Source organism: Carcharodon carcharias, chromosome 17 (genome assembly GCF_017639515.1).
Source record: "Carcharodon carcharias isolate sCarCar2 chromosome 17, sCarCar2.pri, whole genome shotgun sequence".
Taxonomy (NCBI): domain Eukaryota; kingdom Metazoa; phylum Chordata; class Chondrichthyes; order Lamniformes; family Lamnidae; genus Carcharodon; species Carcharodon carcharias.
In genome coordinates this window covers 71,208,913-71,231,047 of record NC_054483.1, presented here as the reverse complement: position 1 = coordinate 71,231,047, position 22,135 = coordinate 71,208,913, and the positions used below count along the sequence as shown (strand labels likewise).

The following is a 22,135-nucleotide window of genomic DNA, read 5'->3' as shown; positions in this document are numbered from 1 at the left end:
GTAAGGTGTGATTCCGTGAGAATGATTATGTCAGGCTGTTGTTTGACTAGTCTGTGAGACAGTTCTCCCGATTTTGGTACCACATGTTAGTAAGGAGGACTTTACAGGGTTGACAGGGCCGCCATTGCCATTGTAGTTTCCAGTGCCTAGGTGGTCTGTCTGGTTTAATTCCTTTTTCGTGCCTTTGTAGCAGATTTTGTTACAACTGAGTGGTTTGCTAGGCCATTTCAGAGGGCATTTAAGAGGGTCTGGAATCATATGTAGGTCAGATCAGGTAATGACGACAGATTCCCTTCTATAAAGGACATTTGTGAACCGGTGGGTTTTTACAACAATCGACAATGGTTTCATGGTCCTCATTAGACTTTTAATTCCAGATTTTTATTAAATTCAAATTCCATCATCTGCCGTGGCGGGATTTGAACCCACGTCCCCAGAGCATTATCCTGGATCTCTGGATTACTAGTCCAGTGACAATACCACTACGCCATCACCTCCCCTCAAAGGTGGCCTCCTTTATGGCTGTCACTGCGGCTATGGGCAGCCAAACCAGGTTCTGCCTGCCTGGGCCAGGCACATGAAATTTTTAAAAAACTTACCTGGGCTTTGAGGGTGACTCAGCATGGGGACACCCTCTTTTTCCTGCATTCTCAGCAGTGGCCACAGAGGCCATTAGTAGCAGTGGCACTACCTAGCTAGCTGCTGGCCCTCTGATTGCATTGGCAGCTCTACGCGATGGGACACCATCCTCAGTTGTACATTGGTCTCAGTGGCAGCCTTTCAATTAGCTGCTGCTGGTAAAATGCCACTCAGGGTCCCACTGTCTGTTTGTGTGGTCTCGGGTCCGGCTATCAGACCGGGCAGCAGGACAACCGACAACCCTGCTTTGATAAAATTCTGGCCATAGCCTTTTCAGACCTGACCAGTGTAGCATAGACATCACCATTCCTTTTAAAGTAAGCAAAGTGTTTGCAGTGTTCCCTTAATTCCATCATCTTACTGAGTACTTTCAATGTCAGCACATGTTAAAGAGTACCTTCTATTTCTTTACTTGCAGGTCTGGAGTGGGTGAACACGGAAGAACCTCTTCTCTTACACGAAGACCTTTGCGGTAAAGTGGTGGTACTGGATTTCTTCACTTACTGTTGTATCAACTGCATGCACTTGCTGCCAGACCTTCATGCCTTAGAACAGGAGCACTCTGATAAAGGTATTAGTTGCCATGTTTTTTTACTGGGGAGGCTGGAATTCCATAACTACCAGATAAGTGGAGTTACTTGAGACATCATTTTTTGAAGCAGCTCGGCCAAGCTTGTGTCTATCCATAATATTTGTGAGCAAATTAAAAGCTTTAAAATATAGTGCAGTACATTAATAGGGTAAATATGTAAAAACTTTCACTTTTGACAGTTATTATGACTGCTGTTTACAATTTAAATGGAATTTGATTTGTAAATGGAGTACTTTTACTATTTATGATTGCAGCTTATGGTTATCTGATTGCACCTATTTAATGACACTGGCATTCTTGGTCATTTTCCATTTTACAGCTCTATGGAAATAAACTGTAAAATAAAAGGTTCACTCTAAATCTGACATTTTAAGCATAAAAATTGATGCTGTTGATTATCAAACTCAAATAAAGCCCAAATTATGCATATGCAGAAAATATTTTTGAAATAACACTGACATTGCTTAATCTCATTAGGCATTCTTAAATTTGATTTGTCGCTTAACTGTATTCTAATTAGTCTTTACGAATTAGCTTAAAATGAGTCGATATATATGTTCTTTATTCTGCTTCATAAAGCATAGAATTTTAACTGTACAAGAAAATTGGTATGAGTCATATGGCGATTTGAAAAGAAGAGAATCGCACCATTTTCTATATAGTACTGGAAATGTTATCTAGAAAGAGGTGGAATATAAGTTTCCTTTTATCTGGACTAAATGGAAGGAGATCTATTCCACAATTACAGTAATCAGTGCACTTGCTATACAACAACAGCTTGTATTTATATGGCATCTTGTACGTAATAAAATGTCCCAAGATACTTCAGCAGTACAACCAAACAAACTTTGACACTCAACCACACAAGGAGAAATTAGCACTTCTTCATTAGCAGTGAATATGGAGATTTTAAGCTGGCTGATTTCTCATAATATGCTGTTTCGGAAAATTCTCTGGTCTTACTGATTTTAAATCTCAATTTCCTAAGCGCTTTATATTGGCTAAAAATATAAGATACTACGTGATTGCCTTCAGATCAGAGATGAACATTATATCAGTCCATAAATGGGTGCTGATCTTATAGGATCCATTGCTTCTTATGAAACAAGTTGTCATATATTGAAAGAGCTCTGAGTATGTGTGACTTTTCAAGGACTTTTTGAGATTGAACTTTGTGTGATTTCGTTTTCACTTTCACTGATAGGTGTTTTATATTTTAGCTACCCAGACAGGTTACACCTCTTAGGTTTATGATTCTGTCTATTCTTATCAAAAAGCTTAATGGAATTGCTTTCAGTACCCTATGTGATAATGTTTGGAGAAGCACTTCAGCCAACATCTTCTATCTTTTATTTCGTAGTTGCCATTTACAGCACTATTTATACTTTTTAACATGTCTTAGAATAAACCATTTTGATTTTTTTATAGCGGTTATAAGATATATTTATTTCTATTTAAACATAAAATCGTGGAATTGTTACAGTATGTAACCATTGTATCTGTGCCATCTGTCTGCAGGAGTAACTCACCTAGTCCCACTCACCTGCCTTTTTCCCATGGTTTTCAATTCTTTTCTCTTCAGATAATTATCCAATTCCTTTTTGAAGGCTTTGATTGAATCTACCTCCACCACACTCACAGGTGGTGCATTCCAGATCCCAACCATTTGCTACGTGAAAAAGGTTTTTCTCATGTCACTCTGGTTTTTTTGCCAACCGCTTTAAATTAATGTACTCTGATTCTCGACCCTTCCATCAATGGGAACAGTTTCTCCCAGCCCTATCAGTCATGATTTTGATCACCTCAGTCAAATCTCTTAATGTTCTCTAAGGAGAACTATCCCAGTTTCTCCAATCTGCCCACATAACTGAAGCTTATCGTCTCTGGAACCATTCTCATTAACCTTTTCTAATGCCTACACACCATTCCTAATGTGTGGTGCCTAAAACTGGACACAGAACTCCAGTTGAGACTGAACCAGCATTTTATTCATTGCTTTTGTACTCTATGCCCCTATTTATAAAGTCCAGCATCCCATAAGCTTTTTTAACTACTTTCTCAACCTACCCTGCCATCTTCAATGATTTGTGCATATATACCTCATGTCACTCTGTTCCTGCATCCATTTAGAATTGTACTTTTTATTTTATATTGCCTCTCCTATTTCTTCCTATTAAAATGAATCACTTCACACCGCTCTGCATTAAATTTCATTTGACATTTGTATGCCGAGTTCACTGTCTATTCCTCTTGAAATGTATTACTATCCTCCTTGCAGTTCACAATACTTCCAAGTTTTGTCATCTGCAAATTTTGAAATTGTGCACTGTACACCAAGTCTCTCTTTGATTTTGCACCATTGCCGATGATTCACATATACTGTTCATCTATTAAGATTGTTAAGGTGGGAGTACAGTCCAGTTTGAGCAAGGCATTGTTGGTTGCAGGGAGACGGCATCGAAGGTCATCATTCACTGACACGGTGGTTACTGCCACATGTTCCTTCCTGTGATGGCGCTTTTCTGTGGCAATCTGAAGATGTGGTTCATCAAATTTCCATGCTCCAGTGTGGTGAATTTAGCTTTCGATCATGTACAGATTGTGTGCTTTGGTCATGTGCAGATAGTTCCCAGTTGTTGAAGTCAATCTGGCATGAAGTGAACCACCCAAGTCTAGGTCATTAATATATATCAAGAAAAGCAGGGGTCCTAATACCAACCCCTGGAGAATCCCAATGGTCCAAAAAAACAATCGTTCACCACTACTGTTTCCTTTCATATCCAAGCTGCCCTTGTCCCTTTTATTCCATAAGCTCTAATTTGCTGACAAGCCTGCTCTGTGGCACTTCATCTAATACTGTTTGAAAGCCCATATACACCGCATCAACCGCATAACCCTCATCAACCCTCTTTATTGCCTCATCAAAAATCCATGTTGGCTTTCCTTAATTAATCTACATTTACCCAAGTGACTGTGAATTTTGTCCTTATCATTTCTAAAAGCTTTCCCAACACCGAGGTTAAACTGATTGATTACCCTGTAGCTGTTGGGTTTATCCTTACACTATTTTTGAATTTGCAGTTCTCCAATTCTCTAGCGCCACTCATGTTTCTAAGGAGGATTGGGAGATTATGGTCAGTGCTTTCGCAATTTCCAACTTTACTTCTGTATCTCCTTGAATGAATCTCATCTGACCCAGATGTTTAATATTGAGGGGTACATGACATTCAAGAAGAATAGGAAGCTAAGTAAAGGTAGAGGGGTAACACTGTTAATCAAAGAGGACATTTGTGCAATAGTTGGAGATGATCTTGCTTCAGGAGATCAGGATGGCTTGGGTGGAGATGAGGAATAGTAGGGGAAAAAAGTCATTAGTGGGGATGGCCTACAGGCCCCCTAACAGTAGCCACAGTGTAGGACAAAGCCTTTGAGAGAAAATATTGTGTCTTGTGATAAAGGGACAGCATTAATCATGGGTGATTTTAATCTACACACACTGGAAAAATCAGATTTGACTGTAGTAGCCTGAATGAGGAGTTCTTAGGATGCTTTCGAAAGAGTTTCTTAGAGCAGCATGTTCTGGAACCAACCAGAGAGCATGTTACATTAGACTTGGTATTGTGTAATGTGACAGGATTAATTAATGACCTCAGAGTACCCCTAGGTAGCAGCGACCACAACACGATTGAATTTTACATCCAGTTTGAAAGGGAGAAGAGTGGGTCTAAGACTAGTATCTTAAACTTAAATAAGGGCAACTATGTGGGGATGAAAGCTGAGCTAGCTAAAGTGAACCAGGAAACTAGGCTAGAGGATAGATCAATAGAGGAACAGTGGCAGACATTTAAGGGGATATTTCAGTGTATTCAGAATAAGTACATTAGAAAGAAGTTAGAGTATGAAAGGAAGCTAGCTAGAAATGTAAAAACGGATAGCAAGAGTTTCTACAGGCATTTAAAAAGGAAAAGAATAAGTAAAGTGAGTATTGGCCTTCTAGAGAGTGTCAGTGGGGAGTTAATCGTAGATACTAAGGAGATAGTGGAAGAAATGAACAAATATTTTGCTTCTGAGTTCACTATAGAGGATAAAAAAAACTTTCCAGTAATAGCTGCAAATCAGGAGGTGAACAGGAGAAAAGAACTCGGTGAAATTGAAATCACTAGGGAAACGGTACTGAGCAAATTGATGGAGCTGCAGGCTGGCAAGTTCTCTGGGTTCCAATAAACTACATCCTAGGGTCTTGGTGGCTAATGAGGTAGTCGATGTGCTGATGTTAATTTTCCAAAATTCACTACATTCTGGCAATGTTCCATCAGATTGGAAAGTAGCAAAAATAACCCCTTTAATCGAGAAGGGAGGGAGACAGAGAACAGGAAACTGTAAGCCAGTTAGCTTGACGTTTGTCATGGGGAAATTATTAGAATCGATTGTTAAGGAGATTATAGCTGGGCACTTAGAAGAGCCCAAGGCAATCGGGAAGAGTCAACATGGTTTTGTGAAAGGAAAATCACGTTTAACCAATTTATTGGAGTTTTTTGAAAGAGTAACATGCACGGTGGTAAAGAGGAGCCTGTAGGTGTACTTTACTTGGATTTCCAGAAAGCATTTGATAAGATGCCATATCAAAGATTATTATGGAAAATAAAAGTGCATGGTGTAGGGAGTAACATATTATTATTGATAGAAGATTGGTTGGCTGGCAGAAAGCAGACAGTATGCATAAATGGGTCTTTTGGTGATTGGCAGGATGTGACGAGTGGAGTCCCACAGGGGTCTGTATTGGGGCCTCAACTGTTTATGATTTACATCAGTGACTTAGATGAGGTGAGTGAAGACATGGTAGCTAAATTTGCAGATGATACAAAGATAGGTAGGATAGTGCGTTTGTGAAGAAGACATGAGGTTGCAGATGGATATAGATAGGTTGAATGAGTGGGCAAAGATATGGCAAATAGAGTGTAATGTGGGAAAATGTGAAGCTGTTCACTTTGGCTGGAAGAACAAAAAAGCAGAGTATTACTTAAATGGAGAACGGCTGCATAATTCTAAGGTGCGGAGGGATCTAGGTGTTCTAGTACATGCATCACAATAAGTTAGTATGCAGGTACAACAAGTAATTAAGAAGGTTAATGGAATGCTATCCTTTATTACGAAAGGGATTGAACATAAAAATAAGGATGTTATGCTTCAGCTATGCAGGACGTTGTTGAGACCATACCTCTAATACTGTGTGCAGTTTTGGTCTCCTTATTTAAGGAAGGATGTAAATGCATTGGAGGCGGTTCAAAGGAAGTTTCCTAGATTGATACCTGGAATGAGTGGGTTCTCTTATGAGAAAAGGTTGGACAGGCGGGGCTTGTTTCCACTGGAGCTTAGAAGAGTGAGGAGTGATTTGACTGAAGTATACAAGATCCTGAACAGCATTGACAAGGTGGATGTTTCCTCTTGTGGGTGAGTCCAGAACTAGGGGGCACTGTTTTAAAATTAGGGGCTGCCCTTTTAGGACAGAAATATGGGGAAATTTTTTCTGAGGGTTGTGGGACTTTGGAACTCTCTACCTCAGGAGGTGGGGTCATTGAATCTTTTTAAGGCAGCGGTAGATAGATTCTTGTTAGGCAAGGGAATAAAAGGTTATCGGAGTTAGATGGGAATGTAGAAATCGAAACACAAGATGATCAGCCAAGATCTTATTGAATGGCGGAGCAGGCTCAAGGGGCCAAATGTCTACTCTTATTCCTATTTCTTATGTTCTTGCATTTTAATGCAGCCAGCTTACTTCCCCTTTACCAAGGAAGAAGATGCTGCCTGAGTAATAGTAAAAGGCAGGGTAGTTGAGACACTGGATGGGCTAAAAATTAATAAAGGCAAATGCAAAGTACTTATTTAGCACCTCAGGCATGGCCCCTGCTTCCATGCATAAATGCCCTTTTTAATCTCTAAATGGCCCCACACTTCCTTTTACTATTATTATGCCTATAGAAGACTTCTGGATTCCATCTTATGTTAGCTGCCAGTCTCTTCTCATAATTTGTACTTCTCATTTCTTTTTTCACTTCTCCCCTGAATTTTCTATAGTCAACCTGTTTCTCAATTGTACTATCCATCTGATATCTGCTTTATTTTACTCTCTATCACTTTCTTTATCCAGGGAGCTCTGGATTTACCGTCATACCTTTCCCCATTTGTGGTAATATAATTCGACTGTACCCGAACTACCTCCTCTTTGATGGCAGCCCATTGTACTGTTACAGTGTTTGGTTCCATCTTTGATTCCCATTTACCTGGGCCAGATCTGTTCTCGCCCCATTGGAGTGGGCCTCCCCCAGTTAATTATTTTCACTCTGGATTGCTCCTTGTCCTTTTCCATAGCTAACTTAAACCTTATGATACTATGATCATTGTCCCCTAAATGTTCCACAACTGATACTTAATCAATTCACCAACCTCATTTTCCAGAACCAGATCCAGCAGTGCCTCCTTGCTGTTTGGACCAGAAATGCACTGATCTAGAAAATTGTCCATTGTACACAGGCCTCATTCTCACTCAAACAAAACGCTTCTGTCCTCACCAAACCTAAGTTCCTTAGGTTCTTGTATTGCAACAAAATTTATTGTCTTTGTTTTGAAATCCCACCATGGCCTTGCCTCTCTGTCTTGCAATATCCTACCTGTTATCAAAAGCTTCCTAAGAACTAAAAACAGAAAATGCTGGAAAAACTCAGCAGGTCTGGCAGCATCTGTGAAGCAAAACATAAGAACAAGTTACAGATGGCCCTATTGGGGGAGTTAAGGAAAAAGGATTAAAAAATTGATTTTAAGAAAATGAAGTTGTTGAACTCAATGTTAAGTCCGGAAGGCTTTAAAGTGCCTCAGCAGAAGATGAGGTGCTGTTCCTCCAGTTCTCATTGGGCTCACTTCTTCCAGTTCAACAACTTCAGACCATGAACTCTCCCCTCCACCTTTACCCCTTTTTAAAACCATTTTTAAAATTTTTATTTATTTAGTTACTCATTTATTTCCTTAGATTTTTTATCCTTTTTCCCCAATGCCCCCATGTCCCCCACCCTTACACAACCATCTGTAGCTTGTTCTTATGTTTTGCTTTCACAGAGCACTGACCCTTGTTCTGCTGTTATCACATTCTGCTATCTTCCCTCTATGCCACTATCAGCTTCTTCATTAGTCTTTAGCACTACCATTAACACTCCCTTTGTCCTGTATCCATTACATCTTTGTTAAATTTCTCCTTAGCTCCCACCTATCCCTGACCTTCCATTTTACTCCACCTGCTCCATCCCCTCTTAAACAGTATAAAATCCATCACATTTCTACTTCTCTTTAGCTCTAAAGAAGTCATATAGACTCGAAACATTAACTCTGTTCCTTTCTCCACAGATGCTGCCATACCTACAGCAGTTTCCAGCATTTTCTGTTTTTATTTCAGATTTCCAGCATTCACAGTATTTTGCTTTTACTTCCTAAGGACTGTTCTATTTGACCAAGTTTCCATGTGTTTTCCCCCCAACCACCAAAATCTTTCTGACCTCTTCACCTTGCTTGGATAAAAAAGGGCAAGTATCAATGCTCTGTAAAACACTCATCTCACTGTGTGAGAAGTTCTGTAAGTTTTTATTACTATTGCTTGAAGAGTCTCTATTAGGATGCCTTTACTTGTGTTTTTTGTGTAATAAGACAAGATGTTTTGCTACTTTTTTATATTACTTGAAAGGAATCTGATTGGCTCAGTTTTTGCAAATTTTCAACCTTTGACACCTCTGTCCTTGCAATCTAAGGCACCAACGCCAAGTCTTTAAATATGCTGTCACCTCTCAAATTCATGTCCATCTCTCCTGGAACTCCATATTTGAATCTTTGCAATCAGGTTTCGACTCCACCACTGTACCAAAATCAAAGTCACATTACTGTGTGACTGTGAATATAGTAAACTATCCCTCCTCATCCTTCGCAACTTGACTGCAGATTTTGACATGGTTGGCCATACCTACCTCCTCCAACATCTCTCCTCTGTCATCCAGCTGGATGGGACTGCACACACCTGGTTCCAATTTTATATGTAATATTATTTTCTCCTTTAGTCACAGGAATGCAAACAATATACTACAAATATTTGGGTTCTTGAAACTTGAACTAGACCATATGCACACCATAAGTACAGGAACATATTTACATACCTCCTAGTCTGTTGGTCTATACGTGAGGCTCCTGGGTCATGTGAGACATGATATCGCTTCCCATGGTGACTCTCCACTTAAGTCTCTTAAAGTGATCCCACAACATTATCTATACAATCATTGCCAGAAACCACCTCTTGTGCTCACTGGCCTGTGTTGGCTACTGGTTAAACTCCTGGAACACTCCTCGCTTGCCTGGATGAGTGCAGCTCCCACAACACTCAAGAAGCTTGACACCGTCCAGGACAAAGCAGCCCGCTTGATTGGCATCACATCCACAAACATTCACTCATTCCACCACCAACGCACACAAGCAGCAGTGTGTACCACCTACAAGATGCACTGCAGGAATTCACCAAGACTTCTTAGACAGCACCTTCCAAACCCACGACCACTACCATCTAGAAGGATAAGGGCAGCAGATGGATGAGAACACCACCACCTGGAAGTTCTGCTGCAAGTCACTTACCATCCTGACTTGGAAATATATCACAGTTCCTTCACTGTCGCTGGATCAAAATCCCAGAACTCCCTTCCTAACAGCACTGTGGGTGTACCTACAGCAGGTCAAGAAGGCAGTTCACCACCATCTTCTCAAAGGCACCTAGGGATAGACAATAAATGCTGGCCCAGCCAGCAAAGCCTACATCCTGTGAATTAATTTTCAAAAAAACCTTGATTTCAAAATTCTGGTCCTTGGATCCTTCCATGGCCTAGCACCTCTCTATCTTTGTAATCTCCTCCAGCCCCACAACTCTCTGAGATATCTGTGCTTCTCCAATTCTGACCTCTTTACTAGTTCCATTTTTTTTATTATTTGTCCCTGGATGTGGGCTTCGCTGGCATGGCCAACATTTATTGCCCATCCCTAATTTCCCTTCAGAAGTTGGTAATGAACTGTATTCTTCTAGTTCTAGAATCCCGCTAGGGAGGGAGTTCCACAGTTTTGTCCCAGTAACAGTGAAGGGCCAACAATACATTTCCAAGTCAGGATAGTGTGTGAATTGGAGAGGAACTTTAAGGTAGTGGTGTTCCTATGCACCTGCTGCCCTTGTTCTTCTAGGTGATAGAGATCATGGGTTGGAAGGTGTTATTCAGTGTGCCTTGGAAAGTTCCTGCAGTTCATCTTTGTAGATGGTAAGCTGCATCCACTGTGTGCCATTGGTAGGCATGGTGCCAATCAAGTAATCTGCTTTGTCCTGGATGGTGTTGGGCTTCTTGAGTGTTGTTGGAGCTACACTCATCCAGGCCAGTAGGGAGTATTCCATCACGCCCCTGACTTGTGCATTGCAGTGGGGGGGTCAGAAGGTGAGTTAATCGCTACGAAATTCCCAGCCTCTGACCTGCTCTTAAGGCCACAGTATTTATATGGCTTGCCCAGTTAAGTTCTGGTCAATGGAAACCCCTAGGATTCAGTGATCATAATACTGTTGAACATCAAAGGAAGATGGTTAGATTCTCTCTCATTGGAGATGGCCATTGGCTGGCGCAAATGTTATTTGCCACATATCAACCCAAGCCTGGATGTTGTCCAGATCTTGCTGTATGCAAGTTCTGGACAACATTACCTGCGGTGTTATGAATGGGACTCAACACTGTCCAGTTATGAGCAACTCCCCCCACTTCTGACATTATGGTCAATCATTGATGAAGCAGTTGAAAATGGATGGCCCTGGGACACTACCCTGAGGAATTCCTGCAGCAATGTCCAGGGTCTGAAATGATTGGCCTCCAAGAACCACAATCATCTTCCTTTGTGCTAAATTTGACTCCAGCCAGTAGAGAGTTTTCTCCCTGATTCCTAATGACTTCAATTTCACAAGAATAACTTGATGTCACACTTGGTCAAATGCTGCTTCAGTGTCAAGAGCGGACATCTCACCCCACCTCTTGAATTCAAGTTTGTCCATGTTTGGGCCCAGGCTATAATGAGGTCTGGAGCTGAATGGCAACCAGAAAAGATTTCGGAAAGCGTCTTTGAATAATATGTAGAAACGTGGTGACCAGATTGTGTAATCACAGGCTGATATGCTCTCGCCATAAAATAGCAGCTCTTGTGAAGCATGACAATATTAACATTTGAAAATACCTATCACCGCCTACAGAAGTAGCAGATGCTGTTAACTTTAGTTTTCAGTAAAACACATGTCGAATTTACCAATCTTAATATATAATAGATTGTGAAAGAATCTTTCTCTGGTTCTTTTAACTGAAAGTTTCTTCCTTATCAAACAATACTCTTAAGTTTTTTTTAACTGCTACAAGACATTAAAGTACGCTGATATATCTCCATTAGTACTCAAATTAACAGCAAACTCTGAAGTTAAATGGAGACTAACGTCATGCTTAAATGTTACTCAAAAAGAAATGGAAAATGTAATTGCTAATAAGACAGGTTCAGTTGTTTAGAGCTATTTTAGACATATTATTGATTTGTAATTTCTTAAATAAAATTTAAAATGTAGTGTGATCATTTGTAAGTATTAACATGCTCTTGATTGTAATCTGCTAGTTCTTTGTTAACTTGGCACATTATCCATTAAATATCAATTTTTCAGTTTCCACTGTTGGTGTAACTAGCAAAATAAATTAGATCTTCTGGGATTACTAAAAATATATGCAAATAATCTCCAGAAATTGAATGGAGTGATCAAACAAATGAGATTGGGTGACTCAGCAAGTGTTAATCTGTGATAAAAATTACACACAGAGTAGGTATCAGAAGATCAAAGGTACTGTGTACCACCCAAGTTGTTTGCAATCTCATCTCAGACAGCTTGGTGTCATTAATACTAAAAATAGACAGCTTGCATTTTGTAGTCAACTGAAGATATTTTAACATATGATGACTATTTAAGTTGGGGAACAAAGTACAAGGTAATAAACTGTAAGGAGCACTTTGGAGCAAAATATCAAGAAATGTTCACCAAATTAAAAGATAGAAAATAAATTATTCAGGGTTGTAATTAATTTTGCATTTCAAGGTATGAATTTGTGTTTGAATAAAATAACAAGTTTATAAACTTATTATAAAAATTAATATATTTAAATTAGTAGATTTATGACATAAGACTAGCATCATTCTTCAATGGAAATTACTTGTCATATTTCTTTGGCTTTGTAAATCTGCTACTGAAATACCATTCGAATTTTAAATCCACTACTAGTCAAAGATTTAAATGGGCTCCAGATACTCTCCCTTTGCCATGACTTTCACAGACAAGCCATGTTTTCTATAAATCAAAATGCGTAACTTTGGAAAGTGACCTGCAGAATGAGTAATTAATCTTTTTATTGGTACACAGTGCAATAATATAGATTGTCATTATAAGTGCCTGCTCTTTCCAACTTTGATAACTGTATATCTCAAAAAAATAAATTGGATTCATTAAGAAGTAAAATGTAACTAAAGGAAAGCATTGATACAAGTACTTGAGCACAGAAGTAACTTATTTTAAAACAGGAACTATAAATTAATAAAAACTTCTAGGAGTTTTAACAATTCCAATCTAGAGAGATCATTGTCCATGGTATGAAGTGTTACATGATACTGAACTCCCACAGATCCCACAAGTGCAGCAGTTCAGAAAGGGAACTGCTAAACTGGGAAGAGGCTCCCGGATTCATTCTTCTGTCAAGTGGTTCTGAGCATGGAGCATCAACACCAGCATCAGTAACACAGGACTGAGATACCTTGCACAATACATTTGTACTACTTGGGATGTCAGCCATGCCAAATGATTAGTTCTGTTTACTTGCAGCCGGTTAATCAAGTTTCTAAACCATTACATTATTCTGGAAAAAGTGCACATGGTTGACTTATTTATTAGTACTATCTTGAAACTGATAATTGATAAATCAAATAACCTGGCTTGTTTGTTGTATACTTTCTTGTCTCTATTCTTTTGTTAACATTGAAGTGAGAAAACTGTAATGCATATTTTCCTCAAATATACTTAGTCATTAGAAAAGAAAAGGAGTTCAAAATAACACTATTTATATGTTTTTGAAGCATAAATGTTAGGAATCCTAGTTCAGATAGCAAAAGAAGGAATGCATTTAACAAGTACCTTATCAGTATGTCCTGGTTGGCATCACAGCTAATTAAATAATTTTAAAGTGCAATCACTTAGTTTTCAGCCAACTTGCACATAACAAACTCCCAACAAAAATAATTGAATCCGTTTTTGTGGAGCTAATTTATCTTACATTTCTTATGAAGAAAACAATATTTGGAACAAACAAAGTTAGAGAACCATTTTTAATAGTACTTTGAAACTAAATACACCAGTTGACACATCATGGTGGTACACTGATGTGAAACACATGGGCCTGAATTTTTGCTTCCGGTACGGGAGCGCAGGGTCTGGACAATTTCCAGCTCTGCAAACCTGACCTGGGAGAAAGTGCCTCGGGAGGTCAGATTTTTGATTCATTGAGGGTGACCCTGGAACAGGTATGGAGGCTCCCTGATGGACTGGGCGGATGGTCTGCCGCCTCTGTGCTCCTGCATTGTGTTGAGGTTTTAAAAAAAAACACCTCATACCCCCTCACTCGCACACATACTGTCCATGCCACATCATGCCCCCTTCCCACACCCCATCGTCCCTCATAAGCCTCCATGCCAACCTATGCCCCTCTACCCATCCCATGGCCCCTCATACCCCCAGGCCAACCTATGCCCCTTATATCCTTGCCAACCTATGCCCCTGTACCCAACCAAGGCCCTTTATAAGCCCCTATGCCCCCCCACCCATCACCTTTTGCCCTTACACCTCCATGCCAAATCACCCAGTATTCACCATGGGCAGTCCTCCATGCAGAGATTAAATAAAGTTCTAATTATCTATTGTAGACTTTATTTTAAAATAATATTCCCATTCATAAAAACCCATTCACTATATATAAATTCCTTCAACTACATAATTCTTTATAAGAGCAAGGGTTTAATCTCTTATAAAAACAAACATTGGAATTCATCATCACACTTCAAAGAGCCTTTAACCACTTGGAGCTGTAAATCAAATTGTGAAATGGCAGGCACCCCACCCTGATAATGGAAGGTTGTGAAATCAGTTATGCGGCACTAAGCCAGCAATGATATCTGTCTGACAGAGTGAAATAATAAGCAATGATTTTTATTTTTTTGACACTCCAGACAGCTTTTTCAAGGATTTGAAGGTAGGAGGTTTAAATGCCTTAGCAACTTGACAGTTGCTTTTGACAGTTCCTTTTGACTGCTCTCTTGACAATTCCAGTGAGTTTATGCACTTTTTTACACATATTCATGTCCACTTTTAACAATCCCAAAGGGCACTTTATTTTCTCCAATGGTGTCCCAGGACAATATTCAAAGGGGCACCCAACTTCTCTCTAAAAGTCCGCAAAGTTTAGACCTGTTCCTATCAGGTCTAATCTTCACACATCGTATTTCCCACTCCTGGCTAACGAAAATCAGACAGGATGGAGGCAGCTACTGTTTTATATGAGCAGCTACCTCTGAAACATGCGTGCACAAATCCAGACCAACCCCATTCCTGCCCCACAAAAATAGTAGGTGCCTTGTTCGGGGGTGGAATTTCTGGATTTTGGCCTCCACCATTTTCACAACGATGGAGAGGCTCTCTGCTGTTGCAAAAATGCAGGCCCTAGTATTTTCCCAATATCAGTAGGGTGTCTGTCAAAAGTTGAGAAAAGCATAAATGTTGCAACATCCAACATGGTTCTTGCAACTTACCTCAGAAGCAACAGAGTGCTTGTCTAACTGCCCTCTTCTGAAAGAAGAGGGGAGTACTTTTAAATAGATATGAAAACTGCTAAACATGAATAATAAATGGTGCTAAAACTTATATTTTCTAGTATTCAGCATACTGCAGTTTCAAATTTGAAAATAGTTTTAAATTGTGGTATATTAGGTATATAATTTGACTTTTTTCCTGTCCCTGTGACAATTGGTAATTTTTAAAAATTAGAAATAATTTTCTTTTGTTCTTATAGAACAATTACAGTTGCTCTGAATTTTTAGTTTTTTGACCACTGTACATAATTTTTCTTCAAAGTAGCTTTGGTTTGGTAACTGATTGAAGTTTTATTTCATATTAATTCTTTACTCTGTTCCTTTTCCAGATGGATTAGTAGTTGTTGGTGTCCACTCAGCGAAGTTTCCAAATGAAACGATTCTTAAGAACATTCAGAGTGCTGTCCTTCGTTATAATATTACTCATCCAGTCGTGAATGATGCTGATGCAAAGCTGTGGCAGAAACTTGAGGTGACATGTTGGCCAACACTAGTAATTCTAGGTCCTCGGGGAAATATGCTGTTCACTCTAATTGGAGAAGGACACAGGGAACAGCTTTTTTCATTTATTTCAATGACCTTGAAGTACTACAAAGAAAAAGAAGAAATTAAAGATCATGGCATCAAATTAAAATTATACAAAGATTCTTTGCCACCTTCGTCATTGCTTTTTCCGGCTAAAATTGCAGTGGATAATGCTACAGGTAGACTAGCAATTGCAGACTCTGGCCATCATAGGATTTTAGTGACTGAAAAAAATGGAGAAGTTCTTCATGCAGTTGGAGGTAAGACTTTCTCTCACTCGAATCTTTGTGACAAAAATATCCTTTATTGATTAACAGCGCAGATAATTTATTATACAGTTTTCATATGGCAATACAGAAAAGATGTGTTTAAAATGACAAATTTTGGAAATACATAAAATCAGCATCTGAGAAAGATAGATTAAACAAGCAATGAATAGTTACTTTGGAAGTGTCTCACCTGTTTTTGATGCTAATTAACCTGCTGTGTGCTATCAATCTTCATCACAGGTTTTCAACATTTGTGATCTTTTTATCCCTATGAATAGATGTGTTACCTTGCCATCTTTATAGGCACAATGGAGCCTGGATGGAATGCAAATGTTAGCTGATCAAACTGATGTTGTACAGATTATAATTTGGGGTCCTGCATTAGTCACAATAAGAGCACAATCAATTGTGAATAACAGCCAGTGCCTGTTGGATCCTTGGCCACTAGTTTAGTTGGACTAATGGATCCTGGTTGCACACTTGTTTTGGGATGTCCGAGTAGATCAGTAGATAATTGTTATGTAGAACACATTCTATTTATTTCCAAAGGAGCTCAGCAGCTACACTTATGTACTTACAACTAAGGCCTTGTCTCTACGCTACAGACTCTTACCGTAGATTACTAACTACAGGCTACTAAGGTAGCCCATGCTACTTTGTCATTGGATAATAAGATCATGTGATCTTCTATTATAACATTCTTCTTAAAGCTGTATTACACATCAGATTACCGTATTCCTACCCCTTTACTCAGAAATATACTTTACAGTTACAATTACAATTTTTCCTCAAAATATCAAGTTATTTACACAGATAAGTAATTTACGTATTCAGTCTTTCTGAGGGTTTCCTTATGCAAGTAGAATGTCTCAGCTCCACAGCTTCAGATGTTTTGTCAGGAACTGCTTTTCTGGTGTTGTCCGAACATCAGATTCTTCAGTGGGCACCTGCAAATCTGTTTCCTCAACTCTTGCAGGTACAGCTGATCCTTCAAACACACCTGTACTCAGTTGAGTTCTTTCAATAGGAAATGTTGATGCAGTCCTGAACACTAGAGGAATCATTTCCTGATACTTTGTTTCTCCTTCTCCTTATGTGACCTATATGTCTCCTTATGATTTGATCTTCTACTTTCACATGGTAAGAAAGAGGCCCAGTGACTGCACTTATTTCACCTGATAACCACTTAGGTCCTTCACCAAAATTTTTCACATATACCATCTTTCCCAAGGTAAACTTTCTGTCAGGACTATGTCAGTCATGTACAATTTTCTGATTTCCCTGACTCTTCCACCTTCCCCACTAAATTTGGCATTACTAAGTTCAATCTCATCCTGAGATGGCGATTCATCAACAATTCCGCAGGTGTGACACCTGTTGCTGTGTAAGGGGTTGTTCTATAATGGAAAAGAAAACGTGCTAACTTGATCGCTATAGACTCTCCAGTTAATTTCTTCATACCATTTTTGAATGTTTGTATTGCTCGCTAGGCCAGTACATTTGAAGAAGGGTGGTATGGTGAAGTTTTTACATGAGTAATACCGTTGAGACTCAGCACTCGTAAATGCCGTGCCATTGTCTGATACGAGTCCGTTGATGGCGAAACTTTGTCATAGCTTGTCAATTGTAGCAGAAAATGTTTGTGAGTTTACCTTATAGATGTCTATCCATTTTGAGTGAGCATCAACAATAAGGAGAAACATTGTTCCCATAAAAGCTCCCACATAGTCAATATGCAATCACACCCATGGCCTTCCTGGCCACTCCCACGGGTGTAACAGAGCTTTTGGTAAGTGCAAAAGGTAACTTTTGCACTTGCTAACACTGCATGCAACTTTTCACTAAGCTCTCTATTTCTCCGTCCATTCCAGGCCACCATTGATAGCTGCGTGCTATGGTCTTCATTCGGGAAATACCCTGATTTGCACTATGTAATTCAGTTAACAAAGGCTTTCGTCCTTTTGAAGAAAAAATCACTCTAGCTCCCCACAATAAGCTATCATCCTGGCTGGTTATCTCATATCTTCTGTGAAAATGCGGTTTCATTTCGTTAGATTCCTGTTCTTGTGACTAGCCGTGAAAAGCTTGTTCTTGTACTTCGGATAAGACTTGGTCTTGACTTGTCCAGTCTCTAATCTGTCTAGCACATATCAGTGATGAATCTAAGAAATTCAATAATAAAACGAGCTCTTGAGGAACTGGAACATTCTCATTGTTTTCTTTCAAAGGCAAATGACTAAGTGCATCAACATTTGCAATCTGATTTCCAGACCTGTGGATGAAAGCATATCGTACACTGCCAGAATCATCTCTGTATTCTTGCTGAGGCTATGGGTGTTATAGCCTTGTCCTTGCTAAGTAATCCTAGCAAAGGCTTATGGTCTGAAACAATAGTAAAATGATCACCGTGTACATACTGGTGAAATTTCTTGACACCAAAGATGATTGATAAGCCTTCTTTTCTATCTGTGAGTATCCCTTTTCCCCTTTGTTGAGCGCTCTTGATAAATATCCAATAGGTCGATCTGAGCCATCGCCCATTCCATGGGAGAACGCCGCTCTCACTCCATAAGGAGATGCATCATATGTCAGCACTAACTCTCTTTTCTTTGGTCAAAATGTACGAAAAGGGTGGATGAATGCAACAGCTGTTTCACTTTTGTGAAAGCTTCTTTCTGTGGTGTTTGCCAAACCAACGTTGGTTTTTCTTGAGTAGGTAATACAGGGGTGCCAGTTCTGTCAACAAATTAGGCAAAAAGCGTCCCCAAGAATGATTTTAGCTCAGAGGTGTTCCTTGGTACTGGTGTCTCTCTAATGGTTTTCACTTCTTCTTCAACCAGGTGCAGACCCTGTGCATCTACCCTTTGACTTAAATAGACTACCTCTTTCTCTTGGAACGTGCATTTTTCTTTTTTAAACGCACTCCCACCTGTGAAAAATGCTTCAAAACTTTTTCCAAGTTTGCCAAATGCTCCTTTTCTGTGAGTCAAGTCACTAGAACGTTATCTAAATAAACTACAACATGAGGCAATCCCTGTAGCAAATTTTCCATTGTGCTCTGGAATATGGCGCATGCAGAGCATACACCAAAAGATAAACGGTTATATTGCTACAATCCTTTGTGTGTATTAATTGTGACAAACCTCTGGGAGGCCTTCTCTAACTCCAGTTGTCGATAAGCATGGCTCACATCAGCTTTATGAAGGCGGTTCCACCTGCCAACTTAGCATACAAGTCTTCAATTTTTGATATAGGGTGTCTGTCCAACTTAGCTACTTTATGACAGTCAATTTGTAGTCTCCACAAATTTGAATGCTTTGGTCAGGCTTAAGTCCGGGAACTTTTGGTGCTGCCCATCCCGAGAACTGCACAGGTCGTATCACTCCCAGCTTTCCTAATCTATCCAATTTAGCACCTACCTTTTCTCGCATTGCATAAGGTACTGGTCTGGCCTTCATAAATCAAGGGGTAGAGTCTGGATCAACAGGAATTTTTGTTTGTAGCCCTGGGATCTTTCTGAGTTCATCTTGGAAAACTGAGGTGTATTTTTGTAGCAGCTCAGTGGCTCCCAGTTGGAAGATCTCAGTCCAATCTAATTTAATTTAATTTCTTTCAGCCAGTTTTGTCCAAGGAGACTTGGCCCCTCACCCGCTCCCACCATCAAGGGTAATTTCACTGATTGACTTCTGAATTGTACAGTAACCCTGCTTATGCCTTTGAATTTGATGCCTTCTCCCATGTAAGTTTTCAATTTGTCATCCGTTTCTTCCAAATTTAATTTATATTCCCCATGTTTCAAGTATTTAAAAATATGCTCACCGATCACTGTTGAGGAAGCTCCTGTATCCGCCTCCATTCTGATAGGCCTATTATTCTTCCTCACAGTTACATAGATTGGTTCTGTTCTTCCTACCTTTAAATTATACAATGAATAAATATCAGAATCTGTTACTTCAGTTATGAATCTCACGGGGTTTTTTCTTTTGATTGAAAGCCTGCCTGATTCTATCCATGCAATGTCTCATAAGGTGTCTATATCGATGACAGTAAAGACATTCAATTTCTTTTTATTTGTCTGAAAGCTGTGGCTGCTTCCCTCTTCTCATCAGAACTGCACATTTTCGCACCCTTTTTGGCTGGGCTCACCACCCAACGTGGAGGACGGCGCCATTTTGTGCTCCCTCTATGCCTTTCAAGTCCCTCCCTGCACCTTCCATAGACAATACTATTTCCTGCGCCTTCTGAAAATCCAAATTTGTTTCAGACAGTAATCTCTCCTGAATCGAATCTTCATTAATACTGCACACCAAACGATCTCTAAGCATTTCATTGATAGATGTATCAAACTCGCAATATTCTGTTAACTGTTTTAGACTTGCCACATAACAAGCGACTGTCTCCCCTGGGGCTCTATTTCTTGAGTTATTTTGAAGCGTTGCATCGTTACCGAGGGCTTGGGCTGTTAATGATTCTTCACAAGGTTCATTAAATCATCCAAACTTTTCAAATCCAGGGCACTGGGTGCCATTAAACTTCGGATCAACCCATAATTCTTACTCCCACATGTGAACAAGAGGATCACGCACCTCTTCTCCCCCACAGTGCCATTATTTTGGAAAGAGAATACAAGGCATTCGACATAATGAGACCAATTGTCCACTGTTGGGTTGAAAGGATCAACCCTGCTAAACTGTGGCATGTTTTGAGGGAACTGCTTTGACGATTAGGATGGAAATTCTACTCTCAATAACCGTGCGAGCTACAGCCCAATTTCAGTTCACTTGATTTCCTTCCTCACTTTTCTTGCTTTTTTCTTTTCGCCCTTCCCTGCTTTTTCTTGCTTTTTTCATCTCGTTGGCAGTTTGTTGGATCCTTGGTCACTAGTTTAGTTGGACTAATGGATCCAGGTTGCACACTTGTTTCAGGATAACCGAGTTGGTACCGTAGAGATAGCAGATCAGTAGACAGTTCTTATGTAGAACACATTCTATTTATTTACAAAGGAGCTCAGCAACTACACTTGTGTACTTACAACTAAACCTTACAACTACACTACAGACTCTTACTCTACCCTATTGACTACAGACCACTAAGGTGGCCTGCGCTACTCTGTCATTGGATAATAAGATCATGTGATCTATTATAACATTCTTCTTAAATGTATATTACACATCAGATCACCACAGTGCCGAATAATTGCTACATCTTTACAACATATTCCTGGCAGCTTCTTTCATGTGGAAAGCAATTAACTTGGTACTCAATGCCTACAAGGATGGTGAATGCAGAGATGATGGGAATAGAGCAGGGTAATGGGATTGATTGGATTGCTCTACAGAGAGCCAGCAAGTACTCAATAGGCTGAATGGCCTTCTTCTGTGCCATAATGACAAGAGTTCTCAATGGTAGTAAGGCTACACCTAGATCAAAACAGTAGCAAAATGTTGTGGTTTGGTATGCAGACAAAGAATTTTACTACTGAAATAGCTGTGAGCAATCCTAATATGGCTGTTTAGAGCTGGATTGATTTGAAGCTCACCAGAGAGTATTTATTTATGTAAAAAATGCAGCTTCTCAGCTACTTTAAGAATGGTCTAGTGAATAAAGCTAAAAACGACGCTACTAATTAAGATATTAAAAATGCTTCTGCAAACTACAAGCTTTTTTCAATGATACATTATAACAATAACAAGTTGATTGTAAATTAAATTGTTAGGAAATGTGAAACATTGTCAAAGTTACATGAACAAATGTCAATTCAAAATCAAAATTGGGCTTTATGACCTTATCCTAGCCATAAATATAGTCTTTTATTACCAATTAACACAAACCAACCTATTTAATGTCAGATGCAGATTTTATTTTCGTTAGGCAACATGTCTTGTACTGAAAATGCTTTGATTTGTTTTTCTAAGATTTAAAAAAAGGAAGACTTGCATTTATATAGCACATTTCACAATCACCAGACATCCCAAAGCGTTTTCCAGCAACAGAGTAATTTTTTTAATGTTGATTGAGGATAAATATTGGCCAGGACACCAGGTGTAATTCCTCTGCTCTTCAAAATCATGCCATGGGATCTTTAATCCCACCTGAGAGAGCAAGTAGGGCCTCATTTTAA

General features: G+C 39.4%; 1 protein-coding gene across 1 annotated transcript in view; it reads left to right on the top strand.

The window, feature by feature from the left end:
* The window catches only part of nhlrc2 (NHL repeat containing 2), a 104,674-nt gene that overhangs the window by 20,936 nt on the left and 61,603 nt on the right, over positions 1-22,135 (top strand). Inside the window, exons 2-3 of the mRNA XM_041210309.1 lie at positions 1,058-1,210; positions 15,550-16,005. Coding sequence (XP_041066243.1) covers positions 1,058-1,210; positions 15,550-16,005 — 609 coding nt within the window. The remainder of the gene's footprint in view (positions 1-1,057; positions 1,211-15,549; positions 16,006-22,135) is intronic.